The sequence below is a fragment of the Haematobia irritans genome, chromosome 4 (assembly GCF_050003625.1).
Source record: "Haematobia irritans isolate KBUSLIRL chromosome 4, ASM5000362v1, whole genome shotgun sequence".
Classification (NCBI taxonomy): domain Eukaryota; kingdom Metazoa; phylum Arthropoda; class Insecta; order Diptera; family Muscidae; genus Haematobia; species Haematobia irritans.
The window spans coordinates 163982207-164001575 of NC_134400.1; the positions used below are offsets into that span (position 1 = coordinate 163982207).

The following is a 19369-nucleotide window of genomic DNA, read 5'->3' on the forward strand; positions in this document are numbered from 1 at the left end:
AAAACAAGTATATACAGCAGTAAGTCCGGCCGGGCCGAATCTTAAATACCCACCACCATGAATCAAATATTAGGTTTTCCTTTGAAATTGCAGGGGGTTTGAGGACAGATCAATCAGAGCAGTTCAACCAGTACACTTCCCGAAGATAAATTTAAATATTTTACCTATGAAGACTATGTAAGATTCTGGATTTATAAGAACCATTGTTGTTTGAGTTTTAGAGGAATCATTAACATATTTTGTAAGTGTGCAAGAAAATTATAAAATAACGTCTTGATTGATTATAAAATAACGTCTTGAAATCTTTAATCTGTAGATTTTCACCCGAGAAAAAAAATCTGGAAAATTCTATACCCTTAAGAAGTGAAATCGGTCTATATGAAGTCATTACCAAATGGACCCTCTATATGGCCAGAAAATACCTCTAGATTTCCAATTTCAGGCAAATTGCATAAAAACTTCGGATTCTAGATGCCCAAGAAGTAAAATCGGGAAATCGGTCTATATGGGGGCTATACCAAAACATGGACCGATACTCACCATTTTCGGTACACCACTTTACGGTCCTAAAATACCCCTAGATTTCCGATTTCAGACAAATTGGATAAAAACTACGGTTTCTATAAGCCCAAGACCCAACTCGAGAGGTTGATTTATATGGGGACCATACCAAAACAGGGACCGATGCTCACCATCTTTGGTTCACCTCTTTATGGTTCTAAAATACCTCTAGATTTCGAATTTCTGGTAAATTGAATAAAAACTGCGGATTCTAGAAGCCCAAGAAATAAAATCGGGAGATCGGTCTATATGGGGGCTATACCAAAACATGGGCCGATACTCACAATTTTTGGCACACCTCTTTATGGTCCGAAAATACCTCTAGATTTCAAATTTCAGGCAAATTGGATAAAAACTACCATTTCTATAAGCCCAAGACCCCAAATGCGGAAGTCGGTTGATTACAACAGACAGACAGCCAGACACACAGACAGACAGACAGAAAGACGGACACACGGACATTGTTATATCGTATTAGAATTTCTCCCTGATCAAGAATATATATACTTCATATAGTCGGAAATCGATATTTCGATGTGCTACAAACGGAATGACAAACTTATTATACCCCCGTCACCATTCTATGGTGGTGGGTATAAAATTTTATATATAGCGCTTTATTTAGTTGCATTAGCTATTAACCACCTTTTAGATACTGGTTAGCTATATTTTCGATGGTGAAGGGTCATGTTGTCATTCGACTTACTTCCATATTTTTACAAGTTTTTAGTTACGTCTATTGAAACGTTCAAAGAAAATAACAATCTTATTTCATGTAGACCACGCGACGCTTGTGAATTGACCATATACAAAGAAGGAGAGTTTTCGGAGCCCACACTTAATCGCATCTCAGTCAGTCAATTGATCGTTGTAGCAAATGTCCACAATTTGTTAGTAGCTTGACTGTTGAGTGCGGCAAAAGCTGTAGCTAATAGCTGGGCGTTCAATCAAAACAAACGATTCTGCTGCTTTGTGAGTTTGGGCGCCATGCCGTGCCCCTCTATAAATGAAAGCCACCGCCATTTGAAAGAGAAAAAGTTCTATAAAAACCCATTCAACATTGGGATGCCAGTTTATTTGCAAAAATTCGCGAAACTTGTGAACATACCAAGAGATCACTTTGAAACGCAATAACGCGTCACTAACGAGTCGTATTAAAATATCGAGCGAGTGTTGCTTAAGTACGTTGCACATACACACACCCATACCCATCAATAAAAAGGATTATCAATTGAACGGAAACGGATATACAATGGCTTTAGTACCTGCAAATTCTACACTTAGCGATTGGGATTATTGGGATCAACGTCGCCGTTTATGGCGTGATTGGGATTTGGTGGACTGGGATGTACCATACTACAAAAGATTACAGCGTGTGGGATCTGCTCCCGATCTTAGCCGTGTGGTGGTTGGGAAGGATGGATTTGAGGCCAATATTGATGTGGGTCCCTTCAAGCCCTACGAAATTACAGTGAAGACTTCTGGTGATACTGTCATCGTAGAGGCCAAACACGAAAAAAGACGTGATGGTGATAGTTTTGTAGGACGTCACATTGTCAAACGTTTCATTTTACCCCGTGGCTATTATCCCAATGATGTCCGGGCAGAACTGAGCTCCGATGGCATTCTCATAGTCAGATGTCCCCCATGTTCGACAGCCGAGCGTAGTGTATATGTGAGACAAATGGGTCTGCCCTATTTGAGTCTAAAACATTAAGTTTTAATAGAAAAGAAAAAAGAAAAAAATCCTTCCACTACCAAATACTTCCAGAAAAAAAAACTCATTCAAGAATATTGCGACGAACGAACGAAAGTGAAAACTAGAAATGGACAAAAACCGAAAGTGTTGTTCAATTTTATTGTTAATCATTGTTAATTGTGCAATATTGAGAATTAACCTCCTACGAATCTATTAGGATCTAAGTGTTCTTATTCTTTTAGTAGTTAGACCCTGTTGCTGATATGTATGAAAGTATCTTGCCAAAATTTCATCAACTTTTTTTATTATTTTTATTAACTCTCAGCACATATATTTAATCTATATTTACCAAATGATAATATTGTAAATGTAAGAACCAAAAAAAAATTAAATAAATAATTTTTGTTCATGTTCTAATTAGAATCACTATTGTGTTGAATATTGATTGAAGGAGAATTGAAAATAAGAGGAGAACTAAATTGCGAGCGAGCCGAAGCATTACAGACCACCAATTTGAAACAATGGTCGGTCAACAAAATATAAATCTGTGACATTTAGTTGTTGGAGTTTGTATTAGATGGTCGACAAAGATATATATCTATATCCCAATAAATTAAAAATCTGAAAATAATTGGCTATCTTGGGGATGCTTAAAACGTACATAAAAAAAAAAAAAAAAGTATAAACGGCCGTAAGTTCGGCCAGGCCGAATCTTATGTACCCTCCACCATGGATTGCGTAGAAACTTCTACGAAAGACTGTTATACACAATCGAATTACTTGGGTTGTGGTATCTTAAATCGTTTTCTAAATTGTGAGTTAGTCCACACGTGGTATATATTAGACAAAAAGGTATGTAAGTCTACAAATAATTACGAATCGATATGGACTTTTGCACGGTACGTAGGGAGCCAGAATTGAAATATGGGGGTCGCTTTTATGGGGGCCATATACAATTATGAACTTGATATGGCCCGAGTAAAAATTGAGAGATCTAATTTGATACGATTAGATATAAGCAGATCCAAAAAATGGTAAGATCTAATCATATCTAATTACTATGGAATTAGATCTGATCAGATCTCAATATTGGCCTAGATCTAATGTCTTAGATATAATCATATCTATCCTTACATATAGTTGGATCTTATGTTAGATCTCGTCACATATGTAATTATATATAATTATATCTTATTCTGTCTCATCATATCTGGGTAAATCTACTTAGATCTAAAGAGGCCAATTTTAAGATCTAATCATATCTAATTAGATCCACCAATTTTTACACGGGGGACCAATTTTTGTGTGATTGGGGATCGATTTATCTGAGGGCTATATATAAATATAGACCGATATGGACCTAGTTAGGCATGGTTGTTAACGGCCATATACTAGCACAATGTACCAAATTTCAACTGACTCGGATGAAATTTGCTCCTAGAAGAGGCTCCAAAACCAAATCTTGGGATCGGTTTATATGGGGGCTATATATGATTATGGACTGATATGGACCACTTTTGGCATGGTTGTTAAATACCATATACTACCACCACGTACCAAATTTCAACCGAATCCGATGAATGTTGGTCTTCCAAGGGGCTCCGGAGGTCAAATCTGGCGATCGGTTTATATGGAGCTATATATAATTATGCACCGATGTGGACCAATTTTCGCATGGTCATTACAGACCATATACTAACACCATGTACCAAATTTCAGCCGGATAGGATGAAATTTGCTTCTCTTAGAGGCTCCGCAAGCCAAATCTGGGGATCGGTTTATATGGGGGTTATATATAATTATGGCCCGATATGGACCAATTTTTGCATGGTTTTTAGAGACCATATACTAAGACCCTGTACCAAATTTCAGCCGGATCGGATGAAATTTTCTTCTCTTAGAGGCTCCGAAAGTCAAATCGGGGGATCGGTTTATATGGGGGCTATACATAAGTATGAACCGATGTGGACCAATTTTTGCATGGTTGTTAGAGACCATATACTAACACCATGTACCAAACTTCAGCCGGATCGGATGAAATTTGCTTCTCTTAGAGGCTCCGAAAGCCAAATCGGGGGATCGGTTTATATGGGGGCTATATATAATTATGGACCGATGTGGGCCAATTTTTGCATGGTTGTTAGAGACCATATACTAACTCCATGTACCAAATTTCAGCCGGATCGGATGAAATTTGCTTCTCTTAGAGCAATCGCAAGCCAAATTTGGGGATCGGTTTATATGGGGGCTATATATAATTATGGACCGATGTGGACCAATTTTTGCATGGTTGTTAGAGACCATATACCAACACCATATACCAAATTTCAGCCGGATCGGATGAAATATGCTTCTGTTACAGGCTCCACAAGCCAAATCTGAGGGTCCCTTTATATGGGGGCTATACGTAAAAGTGGACCGATATGGCCCATTTTCAATACCACCCGACCTACATCGATAACAACTACTTGTGCCAAGTTTCAAGTCGATAGCTTGTTTCGTTCGGAAGTTAGCGTGATTTCAACAGACGGACGGACGGACATGCTTAGATCGACTCAGAATTTCACCACGACCCAGAATATATATACTTTATGGGGTCTTAGAGCAATATTTCGATGTGTTACAAACGGAATGACAAAGTTAATATACCCCCATCCTATGATGGAGGGTATAATATTATAAATATAAAACTAGAGTTAATAATTGTTAAATTGTCTTTAGCGCTATATGAAGTTCAGCCAATTACACAATTTAAGCAAAACTTACACATATAAAAGAACGTAACTTATCGATACGCCTGCTACTACTTCCTATTGAACGTTTTTCACAAATCAACGACAGCCATGCCGAAAAGCTACGTAAAGTAGAAAATGACATAAAAGTAGAAAATTACATAATGACAGGCAGGATTTTCCTCAGTTTTTTTCAGTTGCAACTAGTTAATTAGTCATCTTACAACTCGGCCATCCTGCACTGGTAGAAAAAAATTTCGTTATATTAATGAAATGTGACATTAAAATTGAGCCAATGAAACAAATTCATTGATATAACAAAATTTTTCGTTATTATAACGAATTTTCTGTTAGTCAACGAAACGTTTCGTACTATTAACGAATATTTTCATTGTCTTAATGAAAATTTTTCGTTGTATCAATGAAAAATTTTCATTGGCTCAATTTAATCAACAAATCGCTCAACCTGAAATACGTCCAGGGAACACTAAATTAGTCAACGCTCATGGTGAATCAACATCACAGAGCCGCTCAACCTGACAATATCCAGGGAACAACCAAATAAACCATCGCTCAATGTGTACTACAATCACAGAGCCGCTCAACCTGGCAGCAACCAGGGGACAAAATTACGCAAACCATCGCTCAATGTGGAATACCTCCACAGGGCCGCTCAACCTAGTAATAACCAGGGAACAAAGAAAGAACACAAAGAAAATTTCATTAAATCTCAGCCAACGAAAAATGTTCATTGATATAATGAAACATTTTCATTAATACAATGAAAATATTCGTTAACAGTACGAAACGTTACGTTAATTAATAGAAAATTCATTATAATAACGAAAAATTTCGTTGTATTAACGAATTTGTTTCATTGGGTGACTTTTTTACGACACATTTCGTTAATATAACGAAACTTTTTCTATTAGTGCAGGAAGCAAACTTTGGTCATCCTGTCCAATTCCAATTGATCAACCAATGTTATACTTACGACCTTAAAATAAGTGCATGAAACCAAAACAATCCATTCCAATTCGGGTATGAGACGGTTTCGTTGTTGTTCCATAATAGACAAATGCGAGATGGTATAACCCAATAGCTCTAATGGCGTCTTAACTTCAGCAATATACCCAGTATTGTCATTAATCTGTGGATCCTTCACACCACACATTAACCGGAGATATATCAGCTTCATGTTTTTGCACAGGGAAAAGCGCTGGCTAGTAGTTCCTTGAATTTCTTCTATGACAGTTCCCTCTGGTTTATACCCGCAAACCATGATGATGCTGCCTCTTATAACGTAAAGCAGCGTTAAATACCGTAACTTTTCGTCCCAATTAAATAAATGCTTAACAAGCTCCACATATACAATCAATTCACGCAACTGAATCCGGACGAGATGGGTAAATATATAGGGACTAGTCTTTCGCATTCCTCAATGCCATACCAAATAACCACCGATGGAGTCGCAAAGACTATCGACTCTTCGTCGGAGATACACTACTGCGTCTAGATTTCCTTATATTTTCCAATAATATATTCCATTTTGCAATTTTTCTTTTTTGTAAAAAATGTCTATACTAATTTTCTTTTTTTTTTTTTTGACAGCTAAGAATTTTTTCTGATATCCCTACTTCCTATTGAACGTTTTTCACAAATCAACGACAGCCATGCCGACAAGCTATGTAAAGTAGAAAATGACATATAACTCTGAGGCAGGATTTTCCTCAGTTTTGTTCAGTTACAAGTACTTAATTAGTCATCTTACACATATCAGAAAAGGATGAACTGATCAAATTCATTTGAGTTATACATTTTTTCAAAATTTTAGTTCATGTAATGTCATAAAGACTTACTGTCATCAAATGCAACATTTATGTGACAAAAATGTTCCATGTTCACCATCAAAAAAAAAAAAAAAAACAAATTTTGCTCTTGAAACCTATTTGGCGTTATCATATTCCTTTTCTGCGTGTATAATAAACCGACAGATTTGACTTCCGGAGCCTATAGGACGTGCAAATTTCATCCGATGTGGTTGAAATTTGGAGCAAAAACTCCATATCGGTCCGTAATTATAAATATCCCATATAAACTTATCTCCAGATTTGACTTGATAATAACAAAGCACGCAAATTGGAGCTCTCACCACTTAGGAGGATGAAAATTGTGACAAATAAAAATTCAAAATAAAATTATTTTATACAAAAAAGTTACAATTAAAAAAATAAAATTAAAATTTGCTATAAAATGTTGGTCCTCACACTTAAAAAAAAAAGTTTACTTAGATGCAAAAGGTTTTACCCTTCCCTTAAGGATTGTGGTATTGATTCCGAGCCAAAGATGCAACTTCTTTAAAATAAAGACAGTTTTAGGGAGTTATGTATCTTTAAATCTAGGCTCTATAAAATTAGGATACAGATCTCATCTATAGAATTTTCTTTTTGCGATATATTAACAAAGCAATTCACGTCCAAATAAATTTCAGTCCACATTTAAAAAAAAACATTCTTAATTAAAAAAAAAATAAAAATAAACAAAAAAGACGTTGAACCAATGATGAAATGCAGTACGTGACGAGATTGACCAACTTTCAACGCCTATACGCCAGCCCGTGGACTTACTATTATTACAATTATTTATACCCTAAACCACATAGTGGTCAGGGTATAATAAGTTTGATCTGCCAAAAAATGTGCCTACCAGAAATATTGATTTTAGAACCCATAAAATATATACCGATCGACTCAGAATCACCTCCTGAGTCGATCTAGCGCTCGGTGTCCGTCCGTCTGTCCATGTATTTGTTGTTCACAGAATTCCGGTTTATTAACCGATTTTGATGAAATTTGGTACAGGGAATTTTTTGGGCACAAAGACGAACGCTATTGGAAGAAATCGGATCAAATTTAGATATAGCTCCCATATATATGTATCGCCCGATTTCGACAAATGGGGTCACGTTGCGCTTTTTTTCAAACGGATCGCCACCAAATTTGCCTAAAGGTAATTCTTTTCATCGCCCTTCAAGCCTGCAAAATTTCATCCAAATCGGTTCAGATTTAGATATAGCTCTCATATATATGTATCGCCCGATTTTTCCAAATTTGGCCACAAAACCTTTATTTATCAACCGATATTACTCAAAATTGGCTAAATATAATCTTCTATAGTACTAACTATTTACCCTGACAACATTGACCATGAGCTATAGTCAGATTGAGACAAAGTACCCATAAACATGGACCCCTCAATTTTCTTAAATATGCAACTGCGGTTTATCTCCCAGATTATCATTACTAATTCAGTAAGGGTGGTTTAGGGTATGATATAGCCGGCCCCGCCCGACTTTCTACTTTACTTACTTGTTTTGACTTACAATTATTTTTGTCATGACATATTTACTCCTTTTACTCGAAAGAATTTGTCAAGTAAATTTTAGTAGAAAAATTGTAAAAGAGAAGTGCATTTTGACATTGTTCTCTTAACCCGGGCTGTACTAGCGTGACCATGTGGTCACACACATTAGACCGTCAATAAATCTTCTCGTGTTGATTGCTGATAAACAAAACAAGACGTTAAATTTTATCACAAAAACAAAATTCGTTAGAACGTTTCAGAATTTCCAGAAAATGTTGTCTTGTACTGTATCCAAATAGTTAATTTGAGTAGAATATATATTTAATATTAATATAAAGTAATTCTATTAAATAGTAGATAACATTATATTCTTGGGTTGTGTATCAGTCTACATTTTCAATTTTAGCATTGGAATCCTCAATAGCAATAGTGTCCGATAATTGGTCTTCAGAATTTGAAGGTTCCTGCAAATATAAGGTGTTTATATCTTCATCTTGTGCGTTCTGATGGTCTCCAGAATTCAATGTCTCAAGTCGTCCATCGACTTCTACTTCGTCATGCTTAAGAGGTAAATTTACGAGAATTAGCTTTAAATTCGATTCCATTGATTCTTTTGATTGTGAACTATTTTCCGAGGCTATGATTCCATGCGATTGTGGTAATTCCATAGTTTCACCCCATGTCTTCGGTGTAAATTGGGTTGACGTATTCGTTTGGGTTGCTTTAGATTTCTTAGTTATTTCTCTAGGCATTGTTGCCGGCATTACGAGTTGAACATGTGATCCAAAATATTTTGTCACATAGGTGTGCATTCTTTGGAAGCGTTGTTGTTGCCGTTCCAAACGAAGGCGTTCGAATGGATCCGAATCTGAACTTGTATCTGGAAAAAGAAAACTCCATGAAATTAAATTAAGTAAATAAAAACATTAGCCACTAGAGGACACTTCTTCACAAAATGAAAATTGAAGATTTCGAGGTTTGAAATGTATACCCCTTCAGTTTGTAGAACACCCAGAGAAGGAATATGATCATCTCAAACGTGTTTCAAGAGCCAAATGTTATTTTTGGACGGCGAACATGAAACATGCTTGTCATAACCATGTTATTTTCTCGAAAATTATGTATGTGATTTCAGTAACCATGGAATCTCTTTAGGATGATCATATTCCTTCTGTGCGTGTATATAGAAAAAAGTTAGACGGATGCCGATTTGAACATATTTCTATTACGAAACAAGTAGGCAAAATCTAAAGTCGGGCGGGTCCGATAACAATATACGAGGGTTGTCTTTTATATTTCGAGATTAGAGAACAAAAACAGATAAAGTTCAAATACTTACCGCTGTCATATGATGAAGACGACTTATCTTCTTTGTGCTCTTCTTCATAATTTTCCTCGACGAAATCTTTTTCATCTTCTTCATTCTCGCTTGCATTCGAATCTTCAAGAAGTAGCACTGGCGGACGAATTCCCCTCTCCACCTGCTGTATTCCTTGTAAATCATAGGTCGTTTCATTCTGTATGCATTCGATATTTGACATTGAATTCCCTGTGATCGATTGTCCACTAATTTGCTGTGATCCTTGTGTTGTCCTCTCTTCCAAAGCTTGGGTTAATCTTGTCAAAATGTCATTAAATATTTCACTCGATAAATTAATTCCGGAATTAATTTTGACTTTTATATCCTTAATGAGCTTATCTGAAAACTAAAAATCAAATGCATATGGGAACTTTTAATCGATACTGGAAAATATTTATATAGTAACCTGAGGCATTGGAAGTTCGGGAGATGGAATTTCATCATATTTCGCAGTAGAGTGTTGTGGTGGATTAGATCGTGCTATATCAGACTCATAGGGAAATTCACTTGGGTAAACTTCATCCCAATATTGATCTCTTACAAGTTCAGGATGTTCATGATGCATTTCGTCAACTATCAAATAAGCCACTTGTAGATTGCGATCAATCATCCAATTAACCTAGAGACCACAGATTTAACAGAGACCACAATTTAAAACAAAGTCGAACATAACCGTGTGCCAATTCGCATGTTTGGGGTGTGATTATATTTTTTCTCTGCGTGTGGGCATCCAATGATCCGTATTTTATTTAGATTTCCTTACCTCGAAATCGTCATCATCATCACCAAATGGATTTATGAGAGTCTCAGCCACCTTTAGCCATCCCATATAGAAGAAGAATTGCAATGTTATAAAAACCGGCATATAAAAGCCCAATTGTTCATGGGTGTCCTTTTTAAATTCGGTCCATTGATGAGCCAATAGGCTACACAAAAAATACGAATATACAGCAATGGTAACCACTTGCGTATAGACCAAAGGAATGCTAATGAAATCGTAAAACAACAGAACTCCACAGCGGCCACGAAAAGTATTTAATTCATCAATGATTGTTTTCACAGCGAAATCATCACGTATAAAACCTTCCTTGCGAGCTCGTGTTACAATACTGGCTGCCCATACTATAGGCATCCAATGTTTGGGATATTTTGGAAAAGCCACATCCATAGATTCGAAAATTTTCTTCTCGTTCTCCAATAGATATCCAGCTTCGACAAGATGTTTTAAACGGGGAAAACGTTTCTTTGCACATGGCGATATCATGGTGAAAACTAGAGTTAAACATAGACAGACATAACGCATAATTGTACGACGCATTACACGTCCTCTATCATCCTGGCCATGGACATGGGCACTAACATACACAGCCACGGTATCTGGCCAAGGTATGGTGATATATTGTTCCCACCATCGATTCATAACCAAATTGACATAGAAACCCAAGACAAAGGAGAGCGGAATGAGACTGCTATAGCTGGCACAATAATACACAATACTCTCAAAGGTCCTGTGGAGAGATCAAAGGAAGTCATTGCAAATCTTTTCGCTTTTTTTTATTTTAATAAATGGTGTTCTTTACCTTTGAGACTCTGTATCCAATAGATATCTATAAATCAAATTAATGCCATAATAGAGCAAAAGAAACAGCAACAAATCCATCCATACTAGCTTGTAAATACTACCCTTCCATCTGAAGTCACCGAAAAGAGAGCATGACTGCAAGCCTTATTAATGAAATGTTTTTGGTTTTTCTTACCTGGCTAAAAGTTTAATGAAACAACCAAATTTCCTACATGTGGCCACTTCGGCGGTATAGGAAATAGTCATATTGAAAAAGCTTTAGGTTTTTGTTAATTGTTTTCGTATCGAGAAATTTTTCTTTTTAATTTCAAATATGATGAGAAAATCAACGATAGTTGTTTTCAAATCCGACAATGGAGTTCTAAAAACAAACTACAGTAAAATCTCGGAAAGGATGACACCCATGGTCACATAAATTTTATTCACATTTGGGAAGTGCCCAGTTATGAGAGATCAACTGTCCACATTTCAGTGATGTCCGGTTTTCAGAGTGTCCCAGTTTGAGGGGTTTATATTTGACGAGGAAACAACAGTTTTGCCACAAAAATGTTCCATGTTTACCATTCAAAAATAATATTTTGCTCTTGAAACATGTTTGGGGTGATCATATTCCTTCTCTGCGTGTATTATTTGCCAGATTATTTAAAAACTTAGTTTAAATTAATTTCTTTTAAGTTATCAACTTCACCAACTGAGTAATATCTTCGACTTGGGCTGTGGAGTCGGAATCTGAAGATTTTGCTGTAGTCGGAACCGGAGTCGTTAAAAGTGTGCTCCAATCCTAATCTGGCAAAACCAACATTTTAAAAACACTTGAAATATTTGTTACTAAACAAATATTTACGTAAATTTAATTTCATTAAGTTCTTCAATTGGTCAATAACTCAAACAAAGTTTACTCAGATTAAAAGATTTTGACCTTCCTCTAAAGATTTTGGTATTGATTCCGAGCCAAAGATGCGACTTCTTTAGAATAAAGACATTGTTTAGCGACCTATCTGACTTTAAATCTAGGAAAATTGAATGCCGTTAAGGTGCTCTTTTTGCGCTTTTTCTTTTCTGAGGACCGACATTTTTGACAAACAACATTGCCTTTACAAGCAAATAAAACAAGATTTGAAACAATGTCACAACGCTTTTAATAACCCAGGAAAAAAAGCGTTGCCAAAAAAGTAATGAAATGAATTAAATGTTCTTTTTGGATCCGGAAGTGGTGCAAAATTGACGCAGAAGCGATGAATTTAACATGGGTTTGTCATAGGACGGAAGTTCTCAATTTCAACAGCCGTTGCACTGAATTTGCATCACTTCTTTAGCTGTGATCCGAATTCAATGTTTTGGATGTAAATTTAAAAATTCTTTGATATTTTGTCAAATAAATAATTTTTACAATTTTTAATGGATTCTATTCTTGTCAGAAACTCAAGTATTTAAAAAAATGCACAATATTTTCAGATTGGATTTAGCATTTTTTTCGACAAAATTTAAATTATTTGTACCATTTTATGAATTCTTACTCTGTTTTTAGCCTATTTGAAACAAAACAACTATATACGGCCGTAAGTTGGGCCAGGCCGAAGCTTATGTACCCTCCACCATCGATTGCGTAGAAACTCCTTCTAAACACTGCCATCCACAATCGAATTACTTAAGTTGCGGTAACGCTTGTCGATGGCAAGGTATCTTAAAACTTCCTAACACCGCCTTCTAAATTCTATGTAAGTCCATACATGGTATATATTAAATCAAAAAAGATCGATTAAATACGTATATAATTCAGTTTGAAAAAATTTTCTATAGAAATAAAATTTTGACAAAATTTTCTATAGAAATAAACTTTTGACAAAATTTTTTATAGAAATTAAATTTTAACAAAATTTTCTATAGAATTAAAATTTTAATAAAAATTTTCTATAGAAATAAAATTTTGACAAAATTTTCTATAGAAATAAAATGTTGACAAAATTTTCTATAAAAATAAAATTTTGACAAAATTTTCTATAGAAATAAAATTTTGGTAGATTTTTTTTGGCTCGAGTGGCAACCATGATAACGATATGGACCAATTTTTGTGTGATTGGAGATCGGCTATATATAACTATAGACCGATATGGACCAATTTTGGTATGGTTGTTAGCGGCCATGTACTAACACCACGTTCCAAATTTGAACCGGATCAGATGAATTTTGCTCCTCCAAGAGGCTCCGTAGGTCAAATCTGGGGATCGGTTTATATGGGGTCTACATATAATTATGAACCGATGTGGACCAATTTTTGCATGGTTGTTAGAGACTATATACTACCACGATGTACCAAATTTTAGCAAGATCGGATGAAATTTGCTTCTCTTTGAGGCTCCGCAAGCCAAATCTAGGGATCGGTTTATATGGGGGCTATATATAATTATGGATCGATATGGACCAATTTTTGGATGGTTGTTAGAGACCATATACTAATACCATGTACCAAATTTCAGCCGTGTAGGAATATTTGCTTCTCTTAGAGGATCCACAAACCAAATCTGGGAATCGGTTTATATGGGGGCTATATATAATTATGGACCGATATGGACCAATTTTTGCATGGTTCTTAGAGACCATAACTAACACCACGTACCAAATTTCAATCGGGTCGTATGAATTTTGCTCCGCTAAGAGGCTCCGGAGTTCAAATCTGGGGATCGGTTTATATGGGGGCTATATATAATTATGAACCGATGTGGACCAATGGTTGTTAGAGACCATATACCAACACCATGTGCCAAATTTAAGTCGGATCGGATGAAATTTGGTTCTCTTTGAGGCTCCCCAAGCCAAATCGGGGGATCGATATATATGGGGCTATATATAATTATGGAACGATGTCGACCAATTTTTGAATGGGTGTTAGAGACCATATACCAACATCATGTACCAAATTTTAGCCAGATCGGATGAAATATACCTCTCTTATAGGCTCTGCAAGCCAAATTTTGGGGTCCGTTTATATGAGGGCTATACGTAAAAGGGGACCGATATGGGCCATTTGCAATACCATCCGACCTACACCAATAAAAACTACTTGTGCCAAGTTTCAAGTCGATAGCTTGTTTCGTTCGGAAGTTAGCGTGATTTCAACAGACGGACGGACATGCTCAGATCGACTCAGAATGTCACCACGACCCAGAATATAAATATATATAAATAAATAAATAAATATATATATATACATATAAAGGGTGATTCTTTTGAGGTTAGGATTTTCATGCATTAGTATTTGACAGATCACGTGGGATTTCAGACATGGTGTCAAAGAGAAAGATGCTCAGTATGCTTTGACATTTCATCATGAATAGACGAACGATCTGCCACAACGTCGAATTTTCAGTGAATGGGCCCTAGAAAAGTTGGCAGAAAATCCGCTTTTTTATCGACAAATTTTGTTCAGCGATGAGGCTCATTTCTGGTTGAATGGCTACGTAAATAAGCAAAATTGCCGCATTTGGAGTGAAGAGCAACCAGAAGCCGTTCAAGAACTGCCCATGCATCCCGAAAAATGCACTGTTTGGTGTGGTTTGTACGCTGGTGGAATCATTGGACCGTATTTTTTCAAAGATGCTGTTGGACGCAACGTTACGGTGAATGGCGATCGCTATCGTTCGATGCTAACAAACTTTTTGTTGCCAAAAATGGAAGAACTGAACATGGTTGACATGTGGTTTCAACAAGATGGCGCTACATGCCACACAGCTCGCGATTCTATGGCCATTTTGAGGGAAAACTTCGGAGAACAATTCATCTCAAGAAATGGACCGGTAAGTTGGCCACCAAGATCATGCGATTTGACGCCTTTAGACTATTTTTTGTGGGGCTACGTCAAGTCTAAAGTCTACAGAAATAAGCCAGCAACTATTCCAGCTTTGGAAGACAACATTTCCGAAGAAATTCGGGCTATTCCGGCCGAAATGCTCGAAAAAGTTGCCCAAAATTGGACTTTCCGAATGGACCACCTAAGACGCAGCCGCGGTCAACATTTAAATGAAATTATCTTAAAAAAGTAAATGTCATGGACCAATCTAACGTTTCAAATAAAGAACCGATATATATATATATATATATATATATATATATATATATATATATATATATATATATATATATATATATATATATATATATATATATATATATATATATATATATATATATATATATATATATATATATATATATATATATATATATATATATATATATATATATATATATATATATATATATATTTATTTATTTATATATATTTATATTCTGGGTCGTGGTGACATTCTGAGTCGATCTGAGCATGTCCGTCCGTCAGTTGAAATCACGCTAACTTCGGAACGAAACAAGCTATCGACTTGAAACTTGGCACAAGTAGTTGTTATTGGTGTAGGTCGGATGGTATTGCAAATGGCCCATATCGGTCCCCTTTTACGTATAGCCCTCATATAAACGGACCCCAAAATTTGGCTTGCAGAGCCTATAAGAGAGGTATATTTCATCCGATCTGGCTAAAATTTGGTACATATATATATATATATACATATATATATATATATATATATATATATATATATATATATATATATATATATATATATATATATATATATATATATATATATATATATATATATATATATATATATATATATATATATATATATATATATATATATATATATATATATATATATATATATATATATATATATATATATATATATATATATATATATATATATATATATATATATATATATATATATATATATATATATATATATATATATATATATAGGGTCTTAGACATTAGCGTAGCTAGACAATTTTCCTAGGGGGGGCTATAGCCCCCCTAGCTAAAACTTTATAGACTGAACTTATAGGTTCAACTAATGTTTTATTTCATAAAATTGAATAAAAAAATAGACATCAAAATAACTCGACAATCAATTTATAATAAAGCAACTAAAAGTACCCTACGGGAAATTGGTGCAAATTGCCACTGACGGACCTATCACAGAACTGGTACCTGTGCTCCAGTTAGTTGCAATTTTCACATTTAGTGAAATAAAATTATCAGAATAACCTTTTGTTCGACATATTTCAAAAGTTTTTTTTTCATTTCGGGTTCGATTAGGAGCCCAAATTGAAAGAGATTTCTAAGAGTTTGTCCGAGACTGGTTCCTGAGGACCTGTTTATGGGTTGCTCCTGCTAAATTGTCCCAGGACGTGTCCTTTGGGATGAGTCCAAGTCGCGTCCTAAAATGTAAATTTACTCCGTCAATGACAAACCCATGTTAAAGTGGACGGTCCCTTCCATACGTTTTGATCAGAACTGGGACTGATCCATACACACCTGGGACTAGTCCTGTACCAGTTCTGTGGTTGATCCATTTCCCGTAGGGTAGTTCCACACTTTTCCCAGCAAAAAATTGTGAGTTGTTCTAAAGGCACAACTTTAAAAGCACTTCCAAAAATGTCCTCACAAAGAAGTTAACTATTTTAACTACACAGGAAGTTTTTTTACTTAATTTTTTTTATATTTTAATGCGTAATTTTTTTTTCAAATAGTTTAAAAAAAGAGTAAGAATAAATAAAATGGTACAAATATTTCAAAAATGCTAAATCCATAATATTTGAATCGATAATATTTGAAAAAACGTTTCAAACAAGCGTTAGAATGCATTAAAAATCATAAAAAAGTATAAAAATTATTTATTTGGGAAAATATCACAAAATTTTTAATTCACATTCAAAACACTGAATTCGGATCACACCTTAAGAAGTGATGCGTTTTTGCAGCATTATTAAGATATTAATTTATGAAAGAATAGTTTTAATATCAATTACTATTTTTTATTCAACTAAATCATAAGTTCAACCACAGCTTTATTTCATAAATATCAGACTTCTACCACAACCCAAGTAATTCGATTGTGCATGAAAGTCTTTAGTGAAACTTTGTGCGTTGTACGAGTATATACTTGTTTAATTTTTATAAAAATGTAAAATCGTAAATAGGTTTTCAAATTCTGGGGGGGGCTAAAATTTTTCTGGGGGGGTCTAAGCCCCCTCCCCAGAGGCCTTCCTACGCTTATGGTCTTAGAGCAATATTTCGATGTGTTACAAACGGAATGACAAAGTTAATATAACCCCCTATCCTATGGTGGAGGGCATAAAAAGTTTAAATTACCCATTTAAAGTATGAAAACACCAAGTTATAAAAAAAATAATTAAAAGAACTTCCTTGGTAGTTAAAATAAAGAACATCATTGCAAGTGCATCTTCTGGAAGTGCTTGCTGGGAAATTCGGGTTTATTTGCGCTCGAAGAAAGGACTTTACAAATAAATGGAATGTCGTTTAACTAAAATCTCCTCATTTACTTAGTGAAACTGTGTTGTAAATACCCTACGGGAAATGGATTAACTCCAGGACCTGTACAGGGTTAGTCCCTGGTTTGTATGGACCAGTCACAGTTCTGGTCCTAGCGCATGAAATGGACCAGTCACTTTAACATGCGTTTGTTTTTGGCTGGGAAAATTTACACTTTAGGACACGACTTTGACTCATCCCAAAGGACACGTCCTGGAACAACTTGGTAGAACTACCTCATAGACAACTGCTCATGAAACAGTCTGGGACAAACTTTTAGCATCCTGTTTCCATCCGTATAGCACCAGAAAGGAATATGTTGAACAATAAATAATTCTGATAGCTATATATTTTAGTAAAAGTGTGGATTCAAAAAGATTTTATTATCAAGTGAGTATAAAAATCAATAAATTATATGACAATTAAAAATGTTGATAAACTGGAGCACTTGTACCAGTCCTGCAATCATTTGTTTCTCACCTTCAGTATATCTCTGCAAAAAGTTCCACTTTTGGAAGAAATATATGAAAAGTAGAAATAAATTTCATTGAGATACAGAAAACCGGTTAACCGATGACCAAAACCCGGGTTTCGAGGTTAACCGAAAATGCAAATTTTTTTATTTTCCGGTTTCGGTTTGTGTAACTGAAACCGGTTAATCGGTTAACCGGTGGCGGTTTTGCAGGATTGCAATTAGGATCGAGACTCGTAAAATATTCGGATGTACGGAATTTGAAGAAGATCGGTTGATAAACACGCCAGTTATGACAAGATCGGTGACAAATATATATGGCAGCTATATCTAAATCTGAACCGATTTTTTCCAAAATCAATAGCGATTGTCTTTGTCCCGAAGAACGACCCTATGCCAATTTTGAGGACCTGTACTTTGCACACAAAAATACTTGAACAGGCAGACAGACGGACGGACAGACAGACTGACAGGCAGACGGACATAGCTACATCAACTCAGAATTCAATTCTAAGACAATACCAAATATGGACCTATACACACCATTTTCGTCACAATATTTTCGGTCGTAAAATAGCTCTATATTTCAAACTTCAGACAAATCGTATAGAAAATACGGTTTCTAGACCCTGTGTCGGGGGATCGGTTTGTATGGGAGCTATATCAAACCCTGGACCGATATATCTCATATTTGAACTTAGCCTGCGTGCAGACAAATTTCTGTGCCAATTTTCGGAACGATAGCCCCATTATTGAAGGCTGTAGCGTGATTACCACCGACAGATAGACGGTCAGACAGACATGGTTATTCGTCTTAGAATTTCTCCCTGATGAAGAATATATATAAATTATATTGTCGGAAATCGATATTTCGATAAGTTACAAACGGACATATAAATTATATTGTCGCAAATCGATATTTCGATAAGTTACAAACGGAATGCTAAAGTTATTATTACCCCCTCACCATTCTATGGTGGTGGGTATAAAAAACAGTGAACCAACCCACCTGTAAGGAAACTAGTGGTTCATTTTAGAAATTTTTTCTTAGTTTTAGAAAATTTCCACAACACTGTAATACAAACGCAGATCTCAAGCAGATTTCACAAAAATTAAAAACAATGTTTTTCTAAAAATTTAAGAAAATTAAGTTGATATCATTAGTTTTTTTTCAGTTGTTAAATTTCTGAGATTTTCAATTTTGAA

The 19369-nt window shown here is 35.3% G+C and overlaps 3 protein-coding genes across 3 annotated transcripts in view; 2 read left to right on the forward strand and 1 right to left on the reverse strand.

Moving 5' to 3' along the window:
* Snmp2 (Sensory neuron membrane protein 2) overlaps nt 1-19369 on the forward strand; it is a 691945-nt gene that overhangs the window by 315502 nt on the left and 357074 nt on the right. The window lies entirely within an intron of this gene.
* On the forward strand, nt 1611-2683 carry LOC142233721 (heat shock protein 27). Its single transcript, XM_075304725.1, has one exon. The coding sequence runs from the start codon at nt 1814-1816 to the stop codon at nt 2276-2278; it is 465 nt and encodes a 154-aa protein (XP_075160840.1). The 5' UTR covers nt 1611-1813; the 3' UTR covers nt 2279-2683.
* LOC142233722 (bestrophin-4-like) lies at nt 8655-11611 on the reverse strand. The gene is made up of 6 exons (XM_075304726.1): nt 11473-11611; nt 11296-11406; nt 10479-11223; nt 10122-10334; nt 9695-10061; nt 8655-9235 (listed from the first exon to the last, which is right to left on the reverse strand). Exons 1-6 carry the CDS (start codon nt 11541-11543, stop codon nt 8739-8741), a joined length of 2004 nt encoding a protein of 667 aa, XP_075160841.1. The 5' UTR covers nt 11544-11611; the 3' UTR covers nt 8655-8738.

What these genes read in the sequence shown, in the direction of transcription:
- LOC142233721 (XM_075304725.1), top strand. Translation starts at nt 1,814, where the DNA reads ATGGCTTTAGTACCTGCAAATTCTACACTTAGCGATTGGGATTATTGG.
- LOC142233722 (XM_075304726.1), bottom strand. Translation starts at nt 11,543, where the DNA reads ATGACTATTTCCTATACCGCCGAAGTGGCCACATGTAGGAAATTTGGT. An exon ending in ATGATGATGACGATTTCGAG is followed by an intron (nt 10,335 to 10,478) that starts GTAAGGAAATCT and finishes TGTGGTCTCTAG; the next exon opens with GTTAATTGGATGATTGATCG. An exon ending in GTCTTCATCATATGACAGCG is followed by an intron (nt 9,236 to 9,694) that starts GTAAGTATTTGA and finishes TTCTTTTTCCAG; the next exon opens with ATACAAGTTCAGATTCGGAT.